The sequence below is a fragment of the Mesoplodon bidens genome, assembly GCF_964165515.1.
Source record: "Mesoplodon bidens genome assembly, chromosome: 16".
NCBI classification, from domain to species: domain Eukaryota; kingdom Metazoa; phylum Chordata; class Mammalia; order Artiodactyla; family Ziphiidae; genus Mesoplodon; species Mesoplodon bidens.
The window spans coordinates 44621470-44645144 of NC_138173.1; the positions used below are offsets into that span (position 1 = coordinate 44621470).

At 41.1% G+C, this 23675-nt stretch overlaps 1 protein-coding gene across 1 annotated transcript in view; it reads left to right on the top strand.

The window, feature by feature from the left end:
- GRHL2 (grainyhead like transcription factor 2) overlaps positions 1–23675 on the top strand; it is a 164688-nt gene that overhangs the window by 88101 nt on the left and 52912 nt on the right. The window contains exon 8 of the mRNA XM_081259033.1: positions 18405–18499. Within this exon, the coding sequence (XP_081115159.1) occupies positions 18405–18499 (95 nt within the window). The remainder of the gene's footprint in view (positions 1–18404; positions 18500–23675) is intronic.

Sequence of the window (23675 nt, forward strand, 5' to 3'; positions counted from 1 at the left end):
CAGCTTTGTTAGCGAGGCAAGGCGGGTGTCCCGCCCTGAGGCAGGGAGTTGGGTGGGGCAGCGTGGCCAGCTGCGGGGGAGTGGAGGCTGGCGGTGCTGAGTCCAGCCAGGGGCACGACGACTTGGAGGCATCGTGTACACATGGAGCAGGCTGGGAGTTACCCGGGACTCATTTGCATGGTGAAGGGATCCAGTTTTGCACAATGTAAGCCATTTTTAAAACATTTGAAATGAACCACAAATCACGAAATGAACCAGACTGCATACCAAGTCTACTCAGACCATGAATAATTCCAAAACCACTTTCCTGGGAAGGGATATTTTTCTCTTTGTTTCCTTTCAAACAGGGAAGGAAAATTATAAGACGTTCAACAACTAATATTGATTTATAAAATGAAAAATCAGGGCTTCCCTGGTGGTGCAGTAGTTGAGAGTCCGCCTGCCGATTCAGGGGACACGGGTTCATGCCCCGGTCCGGGAAGATCCCACATGCCGCGGAGCGGCTGGGCCCGTGAGCCATGGCCGCTGAGCCTGCGCGTCCGGAGTCTGTGCTCCACAACGGGAGAGGCCACAGCAGTGAGAGGCCTGCGTACCGCAAAAAAAAAAAAAAAAAAAAAAAAAAAGAAAAGAAAGAAAAAAAGAAAAATCAGAAGCTACAGCAGATATATTGAAACATTCAAATATAATTTCTCTACTGAACAGAATTACTTTCTTGCTTTACAATGCAGATGTTTCAAAATAATGAACACCACAGTTTTTGCACTTTCAGAACGGGTGGTATGGATCGTCATGTAATGAGACTTATTCCACAAACACATCCAAATAAGCATCATTACGTTATAGTCACATCCAATGTGACCAATATTGACATAATTTTGTAGTTAATTGTGAAACTTACCATTTGCTCTTTATTCAATCTGTCTTTAATTTTGGTTCCCAGTAAAGTAATCTTTCCCTGTACCAGGATGTATTAGTTATATTGTTAATATTAATCCCATAGTTTTCCATGGTAATTAGCAGGCATTTATAGTACATCTTGGGTTATTAGCATGTGATTATAGGATTTTCGTCTGTGCCCTAACGCAAATCTATCTCTTTATTTTTAAATCGTGATGTTAATAGCAATCTTATATTAAGATAAAGCTTTCAGGAACACTTAAGTTCCAATGAAATCAAAATATTTCTTCACGTTTAGTTCTAAATTGTTTTCTTTGAGAGTCAAAGAGAAGCCTTTCAGAAGACTTTCGAATTCAGAACTTCATTGACCACTGGGACTTACTCAGCTTGGCTGTCTGTCCAGGCCTGGGAGCTCTCTTTTGTCTGAAATCCTATTCCACTTTCAAATAGGAATTGCGAATAAAGTTGTCACACCTTTCCTTCCTTCCTTCCTTCGTTTCTCCCTCCCTCTCTCCCCCCCCTTTTTCTTTCTTTCTTTTTCTCTCTCTCTCTCTTTCTTTCTTTCTTTCCTCCTTCCTCCCTTCCTTTTTGCTTTGAGCTTTCTAGAGGAGGCTGGCTTTGGATGTGCCCTACAAGTGTGCTTTCTTGCAGTTTTTATAGTCAAACCTGGGTCGGGCTACTCAGAGCTGTGCAGAAAAGTGGGAGGGTAGAGACTGGTGGGTTGGGCAAGGCAGCTGCTGCCTTTCAAGAGCTCAGGTAGCCCAGTAGTCAGAGTGAATCTGTGGCCCACATAGGCCTGGGAGACAAGTGTGCCCTGCCACTCTCTCCTCTTCCTCTGGGTTTCCCACTCCGCCACTGAGTTGTGTTCTGTGGAGAGCCCTCCTCCCCCAAAACTGTATAAACTTGCTTTCTCCTGCAGTCGGGAAAGTGTGGGACTTCCCTCCTTTCAAAATAACTCAAGTAAATGGAATTTTGATTTTTGATGTTTCCTAGACTCTTTCCACACTTCTGAATAGATATGAAAAGGAAATTTGATTCAAAATAAAACACCACCTCTTGAGAGCCCTCAACTTAAAGAAAAAAAAGCAAAGAAACAAAAACCAACCAGGGCTGCCTGGAGAGAGTCAAGGCAGTGAGTCAGAGCTAAACTAGAGGAGCAGCCTTGAGCCTGCCCCCTGCACAGGAGGGAACAGGCTGGCGTATGGGCCAGGCTCTGCCTGACCCACTGCTCACGTGGCGTCGTGCTTTGGCTGTTGCCACAGGTACAGGCAGTGTAGGGCGCCTCTGTTTTATAGAGAAGTACCGTAGCCACAGCTCCTGGAAAACATTTTTCATCTTCTACTTTGGTTATACAATATTTACGTGACAAAAATGGTAGGCTATTAATGTTATATATTTAAAAGATTACAAACGGCAAATATTTTTAAAAATTTAATCTTAGTTCAGGCGGAACAAATTAGTTTTCAATAAAAATTGAGCCACCGTGGGTTTTTATTTATTGCATGCATGTCGCTGTATGAGTCCTAGAAGCTCATTCTGTTGGGGACAAACACCTCTGGGGAGAATCATTTCCTCCTTGGCATGTGTGCCGAGGGTGATCTGGGGCTCCCCCAGCCTTCCCCCAGGGAATGGACCAGGACAGGGCCAGAGTTCAGACCGCCCACACTTACAGGCCCTGATCCTGGCAGACTCCCTTGCAAAAAACTATTGCTGGGTCTTCCTCTTTCCTTCCAATCCACGTTTCTTAAAAGAGGAGTCAATGCCTACCCCCCATCCTCAACTACTACTCCTGTCTGAATCCAGCATAACCTGCCTTTTAATAAAATTTCTTCATGCCGAATCTACAGGTATATTTTCACCCCTCACTAGTCTTCCTAGTTACTTCCACCCTCTCCTTTATTCCTCCTCTAGGGCTCTTCTCCTTCACCTGGCTGACATGGCACCCCTAAGACCTTTCCCCCGACCCCACTTAGGTGAGCTCTTCCTAATCTTTCAGGCATAGTCAGCTGAGTCATCCTCCACGAGTTTTCAGTTATGTCGAGACAATAACACTTCTGCTGTGTTTCACTTGGTTTGTCAGTTGACATTCCGTCCATTCCACTAGATGCCAAGCTTCTTGAGGGGAGAGAAGATTTTTTTTTTTTAACTTTTGTATAACCAGCACCTGGCATAGAAAAGATGCTCAACCAGTGCTGACTAGTTGATGAACAAACTTCCATGTATGGTTCTGTGTATGTAGGTAATACCATGGTAAGCGGGCCTGTGTCTTGTTAACAGGGAAATCAGGCTGCGGTCGGGCTCAGTCCTCTTCCATGATGAAAGGATCAATTTTGGTAGTATTTTTCTGGATGCCAGCTAAATGTGCATTTGGTACTTTAATTTCTCATATTTTATATATTATTGTGTTATGCTATAGATTTTTTGATGACACTTGGTTAACAACTCCAAGACTTAATTACTAGCATAGAAATATAATACCTACACTAATAAACCAAGGGGGAATTTCTCCTTTTTAACTTAACTAGAAATTATTGTTGTTTCCCTGAAGCAAACAAATAGAAAGTGGTTTTAAAGCAAACTTTCCCAAGAAAAGATAGCTAGATTTGGAAATTAAAAATTATACTTAATGTGGTCTTTCATTTGGGTTCATTTTTCTTCACTGCTTCCAGGAAGTGTGTTTGTCTGGCTCTAGGCATTACTGTTTAATAAACCTTTTCTGGAAAAGTTCTTCCCTACTGCTAGCAATTTGAAGCCCTGAGTGGTTAACCAGAAGGAATGTTACACAGAGGATTAAAGCAGGGAATGGGTGATTGAAGAGCATCCACCGAATGGATGCTCTGAGAATCTGTTTTAACGAAAGGTTAAAGCTGTCCCATAAAGAGATACTGGTTTAGATTATGAGCTTTCAGAATTAACATGTGCACATGCGCTTGCGCGCGCACACACACACACACACACACACACATATACACAGAGATACTAAAACCTCTTAATAGACCCACTGTGCTTAATACCATAAAATACTTTAATATCCTGTCTCGCATCTTTTTCTTTTTCACGTTTACCGGGTACCACCACATTGTTTACACCTACTTAGTGGGCCGTTTTCTATCTCTTTACTGGTGTAATAAGACCATGTGTTCATCTCAGACATGTAATCTATGCTTTTTATTTGAGTTTATGTTTTTTGCTTAGGGCCTATTATTTTCTTTCTTTAGAGATGCATTTAATGACACCTCAGGTAACCTGATAGTCTCACATTTTTTCATATTATTTGGTTGGCTTAAAAATTTTAAAAAAACAAACAAAAAACCCCTGGCAATAGAGTCTGATAGTTTCACGAGACTCATCTATTTACTGAGCAAAACTATAGAGCTGGTCTTTTCAGCTGTCCTCCAGTGATGGCTGGAAGCCTCTCTCTCCCCCTGCCTTTCAGCAGGAACAAATGTATGTCTTCGTTGTTTCTGCAGTACCCGCAAGTGTGGAATTAGGCAAATCTAAAGGGTTTTTTTCCCTGTTTACAAAATCTAAAACTTGCCAAGAGAAAGTTTTTCCCAAAATTTAATTAAGCTCTTTGAGGTTGGAGAAGCCAAAATAAGGATCCAATCTTAAGAAAACTCTTTGAACTGGCTCCAGGAACGCAGAGCTGCCACTAGTGTTTCTGCTCTTGAAAAGGCAAGTATTGAAAAAACCGAGAACCAAATAAATGAGCATCTCATCATTGTTCAGAGATGCTGTGAGGCCAGCACTGTATTATCTCGTTTCACAGATTGGAAAGCCAGCTTTTCTAAGGTGGCTGCTGATCCTGCTGTGCTCACACCTACAGTCCCCAGATGCTGTGGTTCAGCATCGCCAAGGAAAATAGTAAGAGCGGGAATTGCTTCCCTCCTTTGAAGGACACATTTACCTTCTTGAAGAAATATATTAAAGAGAATTGGAATTTCAATTTTGAAATAACATCTAAGTCCTCTAATAATTGTTGGAAAATAAGTCAACAGGAATAGCAACATGAGTAATTCAAATAGCAGTTCATGCAAAAATCCCTCATATAAAAAACACCTCCCAACCCTATCGTCTACATGACAAACTTCCCTTCCTTTATCTGTGGACCAATTTGGTAAGTGATTGGGCAGCCACGGGCTATCGGGGAGGTTGAAAATGGAGGTTAATTTTAATGGATCTTGAGCCACTGAAGGAATTGGGTTTATAATTCCCAATTTATCAAAAGGTAATCCATCTGAGGATTTATACTTCTTTTAGTGTGTCTGTGTCCTGCACCACCGATTACCAAAAAGTTATTTCTTTTGTTTGAATCTATTCAGTCTGCAACTCAAAAGGACAATTATAGGAGCTGGAAAATTATTTCTGATACTAAGGGCTGCTAGACACTCGAGTGAGTCTTTGAGAGAGACTGTGTAATGTGTTATGACAGAACAGCAATTCTCAAGACTCTTGCTAATAATAAAGTATCATCATTTGAGAAAGAGTTCAATTTTCTTTTATAAATTAGAGTTGGTTTAACTGGGAAGTGTTACAGTTTCTGGAAATATCAGCTGGAGTGGGGAAAGTTTGGGGACTTGTGCTGGAGGGAGGGAGCCCTCTTTGTAGGTCTGAGATGATTTGGGCTGATTAACTTCTAATCCCACGCGCCTATAACGTCTTGTCCCCTTCCTCACCCTAAGACTGTTAGCATATTAAGTAATGAAATGAAGAATAGAAAACTGGAATAAAACATGAGTAGTTCACGCAGTGTACAAGAATAAATTATTTACTGAAGCACCACCCATGTCTTCATTCAGGAAATTGTCAGAATATGTCAGGCACTTTTGTGTTGTTCACAAATTTAAGAGACAAATAGTTTGGAAAGACAAAATAGGTAAATTGAAGTTAAATCTCACTGAATAACAGACTGATGAGAAGAGTTAAATTTTAAGCCCATCCAAGTTGATTTAAATTCAGAGCTAGAAGCCATGGTGTGTGTATAGGCACATATGCATGTGTGTATATGTGTCTACACACAGACTACGACCTACTTTCAATTTGAAATAAAGTTCATGGGTCAAGATCAGCATTCTTTTTTTCCCCCCTTTTCCATTATGGTGTATTACAGGATACTGAATATAGTTCCCTGTGCTACACAGTAGGACATTGTTGTTTATCCATCCTATATATAATAGTTTGCATCTGCTAGTCCCAAACTCCCAATCCATCTCTCCCCCAATCCCCGGCCCCCTTGACAACCACAAGTCTGTTCTCTATGCCTGTGAGTCTGTTTCTGTTTTGTAGATAAGTTCATTTGTGTCAAATTTTAGATTCCACATATGTGATATCATATGGTATTTGTCTTTCTCTTTCTGACTTACTTCACTTAGTAGGATAATCTCTAGATCCATCCATGTAGCTGCAAATGGCATTATTTCTTTCTTTCTTATAGCTTAGTATTCCATTGTGTGTGTGTGTGTATGTGTGTGTGTGTGTGTATATATCTATATATCTATATATCTATATCTCACATCTTCTTTATCCATTCATCTGTTTATGAACATTTAGGTTGTTTCCATGTCTTGGCTATTGTAAATACTGATGCAATGAACATAAGGGTGCATGTATCTTTTCGAGTTATAGTTTTGTCCGGATACATGCCCAGGAGTGGGATTGGTGGATCATATGGCCCTTTTCTCCACACCCTCTCCAACATTTGTTATTTGTAGACTTTTTAATGATGACCATTCAGACTGGTGCGAGGTGGTACCTCATTGTAGTTTTGATTTGCATTTCTCTAATAATTAGCGATGTCGAGCAGCTTTTCATGTACCTATTGGCCATCTGTGTATCTTCTTTGGAGAAACATCTATTTAGGTCTTCAAGACCAGCATTTACACAATGAAGTCAAATAGAGTAAAAATACTAGCATATCTGAATGCAGTAATGGGTTACAATGTAAAATGCTTTTCTTCCTCTAAATGGTCAGTGCAATTGAAAGCTATCTCACGGGCCTATATAATTCCTTGTCAAGAAATAGAAGGGTGAGTCAAACACAAAGAAAATATTAGGTTTAGCCTACTGGGAAAATTCCAAGAAAGAGTTCATCTTAAATGATGTATGGAGAGTAAATATCAATAATATTATTAATAACTCCAGCTTTAATAGTGCCAAAGAGTCGTTCTATGCCAGTCACATTCTATGAGTCACAACTTATGTTTTCATAGTGTCAGCCCCCTTTATTCTGGATTATGTATGGAAAGGTGCTCGTTGGAAACATTACATATCACAGAAAGCAAAAGGCTCTGCTTTGTATGTAGACAGAACTTCTTAGGCTTCAATCCCAGCTTGGCCCTTTCAAAACTAAGTGACTTCTGGGGAGGAGAGGTACTTGACACGTTTGCCTGTTATACCAAGTAGGAATCATAAAAAAAGCTACTGATCAGAATTGCCTGAGGTTGTGTTTGTGAAGTATGTGTATTTAGCACACACTAAGCTCTCAAAAACTGGTGGCTGTTCCTACTATTTGCTCAGGGCCCAGGACCCAGTGATGGAAATACATTTAGTGCCTCTAAAAATCAGCTCAAGTGTCGACACACTTAAGGAAACCCAGATTACCTCTGGCTTGGTAAAAGTATTATAAAGGAAATCATGGACTCATTAGTGTTCTTGTGAGTCATTCAGATTTTAAGAAGCTGCTTCTCTGATTTTGAAAACAGAAAAAAAAAAAATCTCAGTACCTACTTGGACTAAGGTTTATTTATTTTACCTATTTCAAGTCAGAGCGAATACTCCTAGAATGACCCTCAACTGTTTCCTGAATTTGAGCTGATCCCATTTGGCTGTTGCAGACAGAGAAAAGCAGATGTTTGAGGACAGGAGGGATGGGGGAAAGTGGGGAGCAACGTTGTTTCTGTCACTGACTACAGGACTAGCAGGGTCTGTTCCCTTAGACATCGCCTCTCTTTTGTGGCTGAGGAAATACAAGTGCAGAGAGGTTCAGTAACTTTTCACTGGAGGTCTTAGGGCTTGTGAGAGGAGGAGAGAAATTAAATTCAGGTCTGGGCATCTCCCCCACCAGTGTCCTTTCTCTCTGTGCTTTGGGCACCACTCTATAAATGGAGTCCTTGTAGCATGCTGACCCCAAATACATGAACTACCCCAAGTTCTTGGCTTTTCAAAATAAACATCTTCTTAGGCTGTGGTGTATTGCACACTGAATAGGCAGTAGTGCCCTGAGCCATTTTCAGCATTCCAGCTTCATTATTACACTAGTCCAGGCAGAATCCACACCTTTCAAAAGAGAAGCAATTTTTACTTTAATTACAGCACTTCTTTTTATCTCCAACAATACATACGAAAAATAATTGAAAGGGGTATTTATAATTTACCAAGCACATGAAGCTTAATTAAGGTGAAGGAATTAATAGTTCCTTTGACCACATTCCAGAATCACACTTACACATACAGTCAGGCTGAAGAAAACTCAATCTACAAAAGTCTGAATTTAAAGACCTTTTAACAGACCACTGATTACATGCAAAAAAATTTTTAAAGATAACAAAGGATTCACCATCCTGCTTTCCATAACAATTAAAATAGAATTGAATCCCGTAATTTCAGCATAGAATATAACTTGCCAAAAACATACAGAAAGTATTGCACATCCACGTGTGCCTAGCAGCCCTTTGCTGAAACACTGTCAAGTTTATCATCTTTGCCTCGACATCCCTTGCCTTCTCAGAGGGACTAGTTTGTGAGCTCCATCCTCCTGGGGTCTGCAGGACACACCCCTGACTTTGCCCTCCTTTGTCAAGGCATTTGCAGTGGTCCAAAAATGTCCAGTCTCTCCACATCATCAAACTTACATTCCCCAGCACTTCTCTACCAGTTAGTTGCCACGTAGGCTATGCTATGATTTTTCTTTGTAAGATATTACTATCTGGTGGCCATTTAGTGTTTAATTTGCAAGATAAATATAGGCAGTGGTTAAAAGTATGGCCTTTGGCCTTAAACAGACCTAGATTCAAATCACAGGTTGGTCTGTTACCAGCCACGTTATTTTTCACGAGCAGCTTAACTTCTCTGTAGGAGGGTGCTGATACCTACCTCCCAGAGCGGTGGTGAGGATTAGATGAGATAGTGTCGGTGGAAGCCTTGGCACTCAGTAAGCTCTCAGTCTGTGGCAGTTACTACTGTCCAGGAGCATTTGCCTTTTCATGTCAGGAGATGACAGTGTCTTCCTAAAGGAAAGTGAGTTCTAGGATGGGATTCCAGGCAAGAGAATAGCAAATGTTTTGGAGCAGGTGGTACCCACGTCTCACCACACAGGTAACTGCCTGGTCCTCCTGTATGTGGTGTTGATGTCCACCCAAGAGGGGAGACCTTTGAGGAAGAAGAACAATCTGTCTCATGGACGTCATGGGTAGTTGATGTGGGACATCAAGGCATACTTAGTGCTTTCTAAGACTATATGTGGGATAAATCAAATGCACACAAAGGATTCAGTCATTTCAATTTGCCGTAGATCCATGCTACCCAGGATGGTCTCCAGAACAGCAGCAATAGCCCTGCCTGGGCGCTGATTAGAAAGGCAGATTCTTTGCCACATCCCAGACCTGCTGAATCGAAATCTCTGGGAGTGGGCTCAGACATCTGCATTTTACCAAAGCCCTACAGTGATTCTGATGCACCCCAGCATTTGATTATCACTGTTATGGAACATCCACACAAGCCTATAAGCTACGAGAATCCAGAAACTATCAGTTTGCGTCTTTGGAGGTCATCCTAACAGGCCCTAGAGTATCTCTATGGCTGTGCATTCCCATATGCCTCACTCTGACATGCCAAGGACACACCCAGCCTGAGAACAGACCCTGGAAAGTTTGACTCTATCACCAGCAACATGACATTAACGGTGAGGTCAACTTCACTCTTATTTCATTAGACGAACTCTCATTTCTTCTTCCCAGGGATTCGTTGTTTTGGATCGTTTGAGCTGGTTGTATACTTTAGGGTTATTCCTTTGTGTGAATGACTAAGATTAATAAGAACCTTCGTAACTCAGATTCAGTTGACATACATTTTTTTAGAAACTTGTTTTAGCCAATTGTAGTTTTGTTCCATCATGTCACTTTTTGGAAACATCTAAGCCATATTTCTATTTATATCCCCATGCTTACCAAGTAGATGCTAGTATTCTATAGACATTTACAAACCAGTGTACAAAACATGTAGTTTTTGTGTTGCCTCATCATTTTTTTAAAGAAATAAGAGTCCATTCAAAATGTAATATGAAGCGTTTTATTGGGCTTCACTTTATGGTGCTTAACAGATACTGCTTTTTAAAAAATTGGATGTTTGGGGCAACCCTGCATGGAGCAAGTCTATTGGCACCATTTTCCCAACAGCATTTTCTCACTGCACATCTCTGTGTCTCATTTTGGTAATTTTCTCAATGTTTCAAACTTTTTTATTATTACTGAATTTGTTATAGTAATCTGTGATTAGTGATCTTTGATGTTATTATTGTAATTGTTTTGGGACACCACAAACCACACCTATACAAGACAACAAACTTAATTGATAAATGTATGTGTTCTGACTGCTCCACCGACAGGCTATTCCCCCATCTCTCTCCGTCTCCTCAGACCTCACTGTTCCCTGAGACACAATATTGAAATTAGGCCAATTAATAACCCTACAGTGACCTCTTAAGTGTTCAAGTGAAAGGACAAGTCTCACATCTCTCACTTTAAATCAAAAGCTAGGCATGATTAAGCTCAGTGAGGAAAGCATATCAAAAGCCAAGACAGGCCAGCAGCTAGACCTCTTGCTCCAAACAGTAAGCCAAGTTGTGAATGCAAAGGAAAAGTTCTTGAAGGAAATTAAAAGTGCTACTCCAGTGAACACACATATGATAAAAAAGCAAAACAGTCTTATTGCTGACATGGAGAAAGTTTTACTGGTCTGGATAGAAGATCAAACCAGCCACAAGATTCCCATAAACCAAAGCCTAATCCAGAGCAAGGTCCTAACTCTCTTGCATTCTGTTAAGGCTGAGAGAGGTGAGAAAGCTAGAGAATAAGAGTTTGAAGCTAACCAAGGCTGCTGTATGAGGTTTAAGGAAAGATGACATCTCCGTAACATAAAAGTGCAAGGTGAAGCAGCAAGTGCTGATGTAGAAGCTGCAGCAAGTTACTCAAAAGATCTAGCTAAGATAATTAATAAAGGTGACTACACTTAACAACAGATTTTCAGTGTAGACGAAACAGCCTTATATTGGAAGAAGATGCCATCTAGGACTTGCATAGCTAGAGAGGAGAAGTCAATGCTTGGCTTCAAAGCTTCAAAGGACAGGTTGACCCTCTTGTTAGGGGCTAATACAGCTGGTGACTTGAAGTTGAAGCCAATGCTCATCTACCATTCTGAAAATCCTAGGTTTCTTAAGAAATATGCTAAATCTACTCTGACTGTGCTCTATAAGTGGAACAACAAAGCCTGGATGACTGCACATGTGTTTACTGAATATTTTAAGCCCACTGTTGAGACCTACTGCTCAGAAAAAAAGATTCCTTTCAAAATATTACTATTGCCCATTGACAATGCACCTGGTCACCCAAGAGCTCTGATGGAGAGGTACTATGAGATTACTGTTGTTTTCATGCCTGCTAACACACATCCATTCTGCAGCCCATGGACCAAAGAGTAATTTCAACTTTCAAGTTTTATTATTTAAGAAATACATTTTGTAAGGCTATAGTTGCCATAGATGGTGATTCTTTTGATGGATCTGGGCAAGGTAAATTGAAAACCTTCTGGAAAGGATTCACCATTCTAGATACCATTAAGAACGTTTGTGGTTCATGGAAAGATGTCAAAATATCAACATTAACAGGAGTTTGGAAGAAGTTGATTCCAACCTTCATAGATGACTTTGAGGGGTTCAAGATTCAGTGGAGGAAGTAACTGCAGATGTGGTGGAAATAACAACAGAACTAGAGTTAGCAACTCAGTCTGAAGATGTGACTGAATTGCTGCAATCTGATGATAAAACTTTCATGTATGCGGAGTTGCTTCTTATGGTTGAGCAAAGAAAAAAACTTAGTTGATAAAGCAGCGGCAGCATTTGAGAGGTTTGACTCCAGTTTTGGAAGAAGCTCTGTTGTGGGTAAAATGCTATCAAACAGCATTGCATGCTACAGAGAAATCATTCTTGAAAAGAAGAGTCAATCAATTCGGCAAAATTCATTGTTGTCGTATTTTAAGAAATTCCCACAGCCACCCCAGCCTTCAGTAACCACCACCCTGATCAGCCAGCAGCCGCCAACATCCAGGCAAGACCCTCCACCTGCAAAAAGATTATGACTCACTGAAGGCCAAGATGATGGTTAGCATTTTTAGCAGTAATGTATTTTTAAACTAAGGTTTTTACATTGTTTTTTTAGACATAATGCTATTGCATACTTAATAGCCTACAATACAGACTAAACATAACTCTTATATGCACTAGGAAACCAAAAAAATTGTGTGACTCACTTTATTTCAATATTGGCATTATTGGGGTGGTCTGGAATGAAACCCACAATATATCGGAGGCATGCCTGTATGTTCACAATTAAATGCTTTAAAATTCTTTTAAAGTAGGGTGATTACTTTTTAGCTAAGCCATATACTCAAATCACATGACTTCCAATCATAGGAGGGAATCTCAGATGCAGGGGTTGGTGGTAACTCTCAAAAATTGTATGTTCATATTCTAAGTCGCAGAACCTGTAAATATGACCTTATTTGGGAGAAAGGTCTTTGCAGATGTAATAAGTTAAGCGTCTCAAGATGAGATCATCCTGGTTTAGGGTGGGCCCTGAATCCAATGACAAGTCCTTAGAAGAGAAGAAAAAGGGGGAAGAGACACACAAGAGTACATCATGTGCAGGCAGAGGCAGAGATTAGAGTGATATGTCTGCAAGTCCAGGGGTGTCAAGCATTGCCAGCCACCAGCAGAAGCTAGGAGAGGCGTGGAACCTCTAAAAGGAACCAATATTGCCAACACCTTGATTTGGAACATCTGGCTCCAGAACAATGAGAGAATAAATTTCTGTGGTTTTAAACTTCCAAGTTTGTGGTATTTGTTATGGCAGCTCTAGGAAACTAAGCTCATTACACCAGCTCATTACAATACCTTTTTTCTTCTTTTGGCTGCGTTGGGTCTTCGTTGCTGCGCACAGGCTTTCTTTAGTTGTGGTGAGCGGGGGCTACTCTTCGTTGAAGTGCATAGGCTTCTCATTGTGGTGGCTTCTCGTTGCGGAGCACTGGCTCTAGGCACGCGGGCTTCAGTAGTTGCGGTGTGTGGGCTCAGTAGTTGTGGCGCACGGGCTCTAGGGTGCGCGGGCTTCAGTAGTTGTTGTGCTCGAGCTCAGTAGTTGTGGCTCGTGGGCTCTAGAGCGCAGGCTTGGTAGTTGTGGCGCACTGGCTTAGTTGCTGTGCAGCATGTGGAATCTTCCTGGACCAGGGCTCAAACCCGTGTCCCCTGCATTGGCAGGTGGATTCTTACCACTGCACCACTGGGGAAGTCCTACAATACTTTTACTGGATGCAGCTATCAACATTTACAAAATTTGGGTTTGAGAAGCTTTCTTGAGGAAATAAATTCAGGAAGAATTAACAACAGGCTGTGGAGGTTTTATTCCTATACCAAGGGTCATGAACCCTTAAGCAAACAACAATTATCAAAGGACATTAAGACAGTTTTCAGAAACAGGAGACACATCTATTAGCATTTTGTTTATTAGACTAAAATGCATGTGGACAAAGCAATATCAATGTGTGTAAGTCGTGTACAAAACTTTGACAGTCACCACATGATAGCAGAGCTGTTTTACCATCTATAGGTGAGTGACTTAGAGACTAAAAACAAAGGGGTAGAGAAGAACAGATATGTCTTTTATAAGGTTAAAGAGGAATGTGTGACATTAGTCTCTTAGTTATATTTTTGTTTAGACTGCTCATGGAGCCATTATTCATTCATTTACTCAACAAATTTATGGAATGCATCTTATCTGGATAATGTTAAACACTGAGAAAGTAGCAGTATTTAAGTTAAGTTCCTTGCCTTTACATAGCATGTATAGCTAATGGGAAATGGCAGTGTTGAATAAATAAACAAATAAATAAAACATTGATATGTGGTATGAAGGAAATAAGCAAGGTAATATAGCCACCCAATAAAAAGTAGCCTTGCCAGTCTTGTTTTTGGCATAAAAAGCGTATTAAACATAATATGTTTTTCATTTATTTATTTGTCTACTTATTTGTATTCTGTCTCCTTCTAAACTGTAAGAGCCCTTAGACCAGGGACCTAGTTTTATTTTCTGCTGTTTCTTAAGTGTGAGTGTGCTGCCCCGTATATAGGGAACACACAGTAAATATTTGTTCAATACCTTTGTTGACTGAGTAAGTGAACATGATAGAGAGAAACTGACAGAGACCCTGTGCAAGACCCAGAAAGCACTTATTTGTGTTTATATTGCATTTGTTTTTAAAATTCTTTACTTTTCTAAGCTAACACTTTTTTTTTTTTTTGCGGTAAGCGGGCCTCTCACTGCTGCGGCCCCTCCCATTGCGGAGCACAGGCTCCGGACGCGCAGGCCCAGCGGCCATGGCCCACGGGCCCAGCTGCTCCGCGGCACGCGGGATCCTCCCGGACCGGGGCACGAACCCGTGTCCCCTGCATCGGCAGGCGGACTCCCAACCACTGCGCCACCAGGGAAGCCCCCAAAGCTAACACAGTTTTTTAGGGGAGGAATTTTTCAGGTAGAGAAGGTGTGGAAAAATAAAAACTTTAAAAAAGATCTAGGTTAAGTGTTTGACCAAACCATTTTGATTTCTCTTTATTGCTAGATATGGCATTTGCTTTTTAAATTTATGATTGATTTATGATTTTAAAAATGCTTATTAAAAATTTCAAACCAAAATTGTAAGACTATCTTTTAAAACAAATAGCTATGAAGAATCAGGGAACTCAGTTCCTTTAAGTTCAGTGATCTATTTTCTTTTCAAAATTTTAAGAAACTGGCTGGCCTGCTGAAAGCACAGGCTTGCATTTAAAATCATCTGAAATATAGTCATAAAGCCTTTTTTTAAACTTGTAGGATATAAAATCATTTTCCTTTGCTTTCTGTTTTATCGCTTAGCTTTAAATATTTACTTTAAATCGATAAGAAAACTTGAATTCCCTAAGAGAAAAATGAGCAAAATACAGAACAATAAACTGTTACAATAAATGAATAAATTTTAAAAACAAAGAGAAAGAATATAAAGAAACACAAAGAACCAGAAAGTAAATAGAAGACTGTTCTATTCTTTAGCAATCAAGGAATTGCAAATAAAATAATGTTAGCATGCTTTGCATACCAACTTGGAAAGAGAAAGTTTGAGGAAACAGGAAGTCACACACTGTTATTGTGAATATAAACTATTTTAACCTTTCTAGGATCAATCTGACAAAGTGAATTAGAAGCCTCAAAAATATATTTGCCTTTGACCTATTAATTTCACTTCTGAGAATATATGTTAATGAAATAATGAAGTATATATGACTATTTTGCCGTAAGATAATTAGATGAAGCGCTATTTAAGGTAGCAAAGTATTATACATCATTTAAGGGTCCAATAGGAGCAAAATAAGGTTATAGCATTTTATTTTAATCCAATATAATAGTATTTGGACATTAAAACTATTTTCCACAATTTTATTTAGTGACATGGAAAGATGCTGAAGATGTATTAAAGGGAAAAGAAGCAAATTAAAAAATAATTGTTACAATATTGTGTAAAAATATTTACATATTTTGGAGAAAGGGAGACAGAGACTGAGATAGGAAAAATGAAGTCTACACAGATGTGTTTGTAGTGGGTGAGTAGATTGTGCCTGCTTTTAAATATTTTTCTTATTTGTTCATGGTATACGACCTTCCTGTGGTGAACACACAAGCTTCTATGTTAAAGTGTGTGTGCTTTATTTAAAATGTAAAGATCTATAGTTTTGCTTTAAAGTTTCCCTGGGGAAACCAATAAAACTATAGACAAAGGGCATGAATAGGCAGTTTGTATAAGGAGACACCTCGTTGGCTATCCTGGATGTGAAGAGATGCTTGAACTCATAGGTGACAGAAGAAATGCAACTATAATATCATTAACATACCACTTTGTACCCACTGGATTGGCCACAAAAGTAGAAATTTGGTGAGAAAGAGGGGAAATAGAATTCTGGTCAGAGTATAGATTAACATGACTCATTATAGGAAGTGAGTCTGAGGGCCATTCTGGAGAGTACATCTCAGTAGGTTTTTCTGAAGTTAACCAGCAATCCAGGTCCCAGTAATAAGGAGTTATTTTAAAAAACACAAAATCAAACTGACTTTGTTTTATTATGGATTATTATGAACTTATTATTATTATTATTTTATTATTATTATTGGCCATGCCACGTGGCTTACAGGATATTGGTTCCTCAACCAGGGATCCACCAGGGCCCCAGCAGTGAAAGTGCTGAGTCCTAACCACTGGACCGCCAGGGAATTCCCCTAAACTTATTGATATTATTATTATGGACTTTGTTTTATTATTATTTGTGTTATGGATAGAAAAATCAAATAGGAGTCCTGCTTCTCCCAACCTAATTCACACGAACAAAATGAGTTGTATTAGTAAGAGAGGGTAATTAAAATCTTGGTAAAGGATCACATGAATTTAGATTTTGTGATAAATGAGGAGGAAATGATCTAAAAATGAACAGATATGTGAATTTTAGGAAAGCAGACTTCAAAATTTTACAGCATTAACATAGAGAACTTGCTGAAGCCTCAAGAAGCCACCAGCCGTGGAGTGATAGGGCCACTTAGAACACAGGATGAGGAAATGACCATTTGGCCAGAAACATGTCAAATTTTGTAGACAATGAACACTTTATACTTTATACTGGAAGTCAATCATAATAACTCATCCTAACTCAGAGAGAAACATATTCAAAAAGATTTTATAAACAAAAAGACCTCCAATATCATTAGTATTGAACCTTCCTCTGGCCCCCATTGTGGGGCTGGAGTGTGATGACACAGAGAAGTGTGCAGGGTCTAATTGTAAAGCATATGATAGGTCATGGTGTAAGTTTTAGCCTTAAAAAAATTATTGAAAGCACATGATTAGAGTTTTCATTTTAGAAAAATAACTATGGAAGTTTAGAAAGGAAGGACATATGTGATTAGGTGATCAAGTTGTGAGTGAACCAGACCTCAAAGAAAAGCAGATGGGCCTTACCGTCATGCCAGCCAAGCAGCACATGGCCAATGTTTACTTAGTACACAAGGGATGGAGTGAAGGTAGGATGTCATATCCAAGGAGGCCAAGAGTAGGGGGAAAATCTAGATGGTAAGCATAAGCTAAAAACCTTAGGAAGTAGGAATAAGACTAGGAATGTCGTGTCTAGACCTGAAGACCAACTAAGGCAGTGACAGTGGAGACAGAGGAATATCACAGTGTTGTCTGTGGTACCAGAGAGCTGGAGACCACTGAAGGGTCCATCTCTGGGGAGAGGGGATAAGTCATTTGTAGTTGGTGGTCACCACTAAATTCTATGCAGCCACAGCTAGGATTAGGCATACAACCAGCAATGTGGATACGTCTGAAAAGGTCCATAGCGAGGGTTGCCAGATAAAATACAGGGTGCCCAGTTAAATTTGAATATCTGTTAAACAACAAATACTTTTTTAGAGTATGATCCAAATATTTGCTAAATCTGGCAACCCTAGTCACAGTACGGCACAATTTGTGAAAATGAAAACTGTGTACACAGGCAAATCAACCCAACTTATTTCATAAGGATACAGAGCAAACATGTTGATAGCTATTGTGTTTGGGGGTGGGGGATAGAGAGAATAAAAAGGAATAAATAAATATTACATAAACAAAGAAATAAGAGAGGGCCTTGAGGGGACAGGTGGTGGTAATGAGCTGAGTACAATTGACTTACTTCTCTGTACCTAAATCCAAAAAGAAGTAAAAAATAAGTTTTTCTGCACTCTTGGATTTCTTCACTGAAGCCCCAGAGACCCTGCCCAGCTGATAAAGAGAATATTCTGTCCTATGAAATGATCCCTATGGAATACTCTGGCACTGCTGGCAAAATTAAGTGGCAGAAAAGTGAATAGGAGAGGGACTAGGTAGGTGACAGGGCGCTCAGGAGGAAGAAATTTATAAACCGAGTTAAAAATGAAACTAATGAACAAATCAGTTAGGAACATTGCTTCACCTAGGTTTACCCTTTTAATAGAGGAACACGCTTACATTCTGATAGAGTAAATATTAGTAAAAGATTATCAGCAAGCACAAATCCTTAACTGTTGCCATGGAGACAGACAGAAGAATAGGCAAAGTTGCAATTTCCCCACTGGAAAAATGATCATTCAATACATGTCGCCCAGTAATGCTGATTCTTTTAATACCCTTTTCTTTTTTTCATGTCACAGCTGATTACAAGGAGAGCTTTAATACGATTGGCAACATTGAAGAGATTGCATATAATGCTGTTTCCTTCACCTGGGACGTGAATGAAGAAGCTAAGGTGAGTGAAAAAGTAGCACTGATTCATTGGTCGTACCGTTTAAATACCGTGTCCTTTCTCTGCAGAGGATTCTTTTACAAAAGCCTCTGAGTAGGGAAAGATCTGTTAACTTGAGCCAGAAAAAAAGGGAAATGAACCTATGATCTTTCTCTTGAAGTCACACACATTCAATTACGCGCAGCTAAATTGCCTTTTGTGGAGCAAGGAGAAAGGGGGGTGTACCTATTCCCCTGTGGCCTCCCGCTGAACGGGCCAGGCCCCTTGTCCCTCCCAAATCCTCCAGGCCCCCAAGCTCCACTTGGGGCTGACAGGACTGGGCCTGAAAAATCTTTTCTACCTGCACTGCAGTTTCCCCAAACACCTCTCCAACTGCTGCCTTCTTCAGAGGCAGGAAGGTGCTCAGAGCTACTGTCTGCACAGGTAAGCAGCTGGGCAAGCCTCCCGGCCCCTTTGAGGCTTAATCTGGTCAAGGGAGGGTGCAAGAAGCAGGGCTGCAGGTCTCTGAACTTGACCCCTGAGGAAGAGCCACCACCGTGACCTTGAGCCATTTCTTTCCTGTTAACCTCAAGCTTAAGCTTTTCTTATTTCTGTCTGGTGCCAGCATGGTTAAGAAGGACAACAGTAAAATCTCTGGCCAGGTGCATCCTGAGGATAGGTGTCCACCGTTGCATGGATTCGGGTAAAAAAGTAAGACTTGATGATACTCAGATTTGCTTTCCAGCCATGAGTCTCTGAGTTTCTGAAAACTGAACTTTGCTGCGATGCCCACTCTTCTTCCTGTGTTCTGTACCTTCTGATTCTCGATCCTTATTTTGCACCAAAGGGAAGGTTCCAGATGAACCCTAAGCTTGTTTTCTGCTTCAGTTATGTACCATCTAGGAGGGCGTTAGAAGACTTTGTCTTCGAATTAATGAAAAGGTCAATGTAAACAACTACTTTCAATGCTTCATTGTCTGCAAGCAGGGGAAGGCCAGGTGAGAAAGGAAACTGGATGGGAGTTTGTGGGCATGACTTAGAGAAGAAGATGAATTGCTCAGTGTCTCATTTCACTCAGGTATAAAACAAAGTAAATGAAATTGGCTTTAGGCCCAAGAAAGGTGACCTAAATGGGCAAGCAGAAACAGCTCCATAGTAGCTGGGAGAATGTTCCAGTGGGTCAGTGCATCTGAGGGAAGGCAGGAGGCCTTGTGATGTGATGGGCACGGATGTGCAGGAAAAGCTTCTCCTCAAGGCCCCACTCCACCTCCGTTTAAAGTTCCTCACCCAAGCCCCAGGCTTTCTCCTCGTGCCCAAGCCCCAGCCTTTCTCCTCATGCCCCCTTCTCTTCTCCCAGAGGCTAGATTACTGGGCTGGGTAAGGAAAAGGCAGTGTGTGCAATGGTATCAGGGCCCAGGGTTGGAATCCTGGCAAGTCAGCTGACCTCTCTGGGCCTCAGTTCGCTCATGTAAAGCAAAACAAAACAAAACAAAACAAACTTTTCCGATTGTCCCTGCTGTACCAAGCATGTGCTGGGAGTACGATGTGTGAAAATCCAGTCTCTGAGGGAGGTAAGGGAATCGTTAGCTGGACAGCAGTGTGTGTGAGGAGTGAGAGGCAGGCCCAAGCAGAGCCATCCATTGGGAAGACAATGGGATCCTATACTTGGAAGTGCCTTGTCAAGGTAAAGCAAGCTGTAAAAGTGAGCTGTAACTGCAGCCCTAAATGTCCTTATCATGCAATCTGATAACATGTGCTAGAAGGTGAATGTGTTAACTGTTACCAGTCAATAAGGACCTTTTAGAGAAAACGCCTAAACCTGGAGGGACATCTTGAATGATGGCGGCTCTATGGTCAACCAGTGAGGTAGTTCATTTGGGGTTGAGCTGACGTTTCTTTCATTTCCCGTAGGTAAGGCTCACTTTTCTTGTTGAAATATGTATGTTTGTGCATGTGTATTCTTCCAGGCTGACACATTTAAGGTCACATATGCTTTGACAAATGGCAGTGCTTGCTGGCTGTAGCAAAACTTGTTTCTTTAATACATATTTTCAGTAACTATTATTTGGTAGTTGTAATTGTGTGCAGTTTGGGTTAATCGATGAATAATAAAAATAGCTCCAAATACTTCTGCCAAACTACTGGAAGAGCTTTTAAAGAAAAACCAAAGAAGTTAAATCCATTTCATTAGGTAGGCTGAGAAGATTTTTTTTTTCAACCCGCAGGATGTAAGGTTTTTCTTTAAAATATTGATTTTATAATAAGCAGGCTGCAAAAAACCCCAAAATTACATGATTGGGAAAAAGGTTTTCAACAAAGCAAGGCATAAAATCCTCTCACAGTGGAATTGTTTGTAATTTTCATACTGTGAACTTATTCTCGGGAGCAGTTGCATTTGACTTCAAGTTCCTCTTGGTAACATCCACACAGAAATCTGTTGTAGGCTTTAGGATTGTGACATTCATTCAGTGTCACATGTTGTTTTAGTTCTTGTGGCCAGAGGACACAAATTTGTGACCCTCAGCCTTCATATATTCCACAGAACGTATATGGATGTGCGTATCATGCATTTATGTACTTATATTCCAAGTTTTAAAATATTTTGCCCACATTTAATAATCAGGAGATTCAAGAAACAAACTAACAAAATCCTAAGTTTCCAGATTCTTTTGGATAATTCGAGATTCTGGCAACATGAGCCCGAGTGTTTGCAAGGCCACGAGTAGCTCTTGTGAGGTACCAGCTGTTCTCTTTAATGCTTTCCCTAGCCTTCTCCATCGTGGAACTTTCCTTGCCTGGTCCTCATGGCCATTTGAAGTTTCACGCCCCAATCACACCCTCTCAGACAACTGAATTTGCCGTTTACATCTTTACTGGTTCTCGGTGTTGGGGAAAGTAGTGACACAAGGGAGTTGCCGCCGTGTGGCTGAGAGGAATGGGCCAGTCAGGAACCCCACCAACCTCCCCGGGTTCCTTTGGCAACAGGCCACACAGAGGCTGACTTGTGTTGGTGCCGTTACAGAGAGCTGCTGCGCCTTTCTTTGTTTGAAAGACGGGTAGTAAATCTTGATCTTTGAGGATATTTTCTAAAAAATCAGAAACCACTTGGGTCCAAATGTGAGTGTGTACCAACAAGTTGGATAATATCACTTCAGGGGTAAAAATAATGTATCATTTTTGGCACAAGACCAGCTTTGAAGTGGGATATATCCCGAGAGACACTACGAATATACTTTGAGCCATGGCAGTATCATTTGAGAGATCTGTGTGTCTTCCCAAGATAGCTTCTATTTGGATATTTGGTTTTGGTGCATTTATTAAAAAAATAAAACAGTCTCGTATTTGTTAGTCTTCCCACATATGCATCATCAAGGCCTGATGACAAAAGTTATGGATTTTTCCAGAACACTACTCTTTTCTTTTGCTGCTGACCTATATTCTGTTCTTACCTCTCGTTTAGCAGGAACAGAAGAAAGGAAAGAACGTGAAACTCTAATCATTTACTTTAATTTAATTACAGGAAAAGTTTGGCCAGGGAAGGTGTTCATAGGACCTAGGGGCAGGACAGGAATAAAGACGCAGACGTAGAGAATGGACTTGAGGACACAGGGAGGGGGAAGGGCAAGCTGGGACAAAGTGAGAGAGTGGCATGGACATATATACACTACCAAATGTAGAATAGATAGCTAGTGGGAAGCAGCCGCATAGCACAGGGAGATCAGCTCAGTGATTTGTGATCACCTAGAGGGGTGGGATAGGGAGGGTGGGAGGGAGACGCAAGAGGGAAGAGGTATGGGAACATATGTATACGTATAACTGATTCACTTTGTTAGAAAGCAGAAACTAACCCACCATTGTAAAGCAATTATATTCCAATAAAGGTGTTAAAAAAGAAAATGAGGTTGCGGGATTAACTGCAGATTGCCAGTCTCAAGGGCAGCACGGTTCTGGCAAAACTACTGCAGACTTCTTCCTCCCAGAACCGGTTTTGCTGGTTGTGCTACTGCGTCTCTGCACAATGACGCCCCGCAGCAGAAAGCGTCTCAGGCAGGACATTCGTTTCCCCTCAGGGTCTGTGCAGTCTGGAAGCTCCTGTAACGTGAACCGGGGTCCCTGGGCCCCTGGGAATGACTCAGGTGGCATCCAGGTGGGTGAGGTTCTGAGCATCCATGCTGGTGGAAGCTTGGAAGTTGATGAGGTTGGGGCACAGGGTGATAGAGAAAACAGAGCGCTGAAATGGGGCTCAGGCAACCAGGTATCCTCCCGGCGCGGGAATAGCCAGCTTTGTGTCTTCCCCCTTCTGAGCTTCAGTTTCTCAGCTGGAAAATGGCGGGAAGCGGAACAGGAAGGGGCTGACAAAGTATTAAGGTCCCATCCGTATGATTCTAGTGCGAGCACCACAGGGCTGCATTCTTTCACATGACTCCCACTTACAAGGTCATTTCGATCTCTCTTTCTCCCCTCAGCCAAACGCAGGTACCCACAAAGTAGATCTATTGGCCACTAATCCCCGAGATGAGAAGTTCCCAGGCAAGCCCCTATTGAATTATTGAAGGGTGGTGAGCTCAGATTCCTGGCACCGAGCGCCGGTGATGACGTCACCCCCAGGGCGGGAGCGCACAAACCCTAATTATAGGCTCCCCTTTCTCCCCGATTTCTAAGCAGATTCTTGAAACCAGGCCCCTTATTTGTGGCCAGAGCCTTTTTCTCTGTTCACAGTGATTTCAAGATTAAACCAACCTCGACGTGCTACAAAGGCCGCTCTCATGTGACCACAGAGAATTACTTGAGCGTTAAGACACTACTTAGTGCTCTAAGGAATGGGTTTCTTTTTTGCGTCTTTTCACTGGAACACCATACCAATTTCCCCCTATTTCTATGCCTCATCCTTCTCGCGGTTTATAAACTACCTGAGATGAAGGAGGCCTCTTTCCATGAACTCTCTGCTGCTATGCCTTCCGGAATGATCTTGAGTCAGTGAAATGTTCCTTTTCCCTCACTACCAGCACTGCTAAATCATCAAGCAAACAAGTAGATCCACTCCTAGCCCATTCCCCTGTCTCTATGATTTAAAAAGAAAATGTATTATAATTCAGTAATATGGAGCTCTGTCTGCCCTGTGTTACTTTTTGCTGCGGTCTAGCCCAGCACCTCTGCTTGCGGAAGCGCAGTGACTGCGCTCTGGAGGGATGCCTACCCC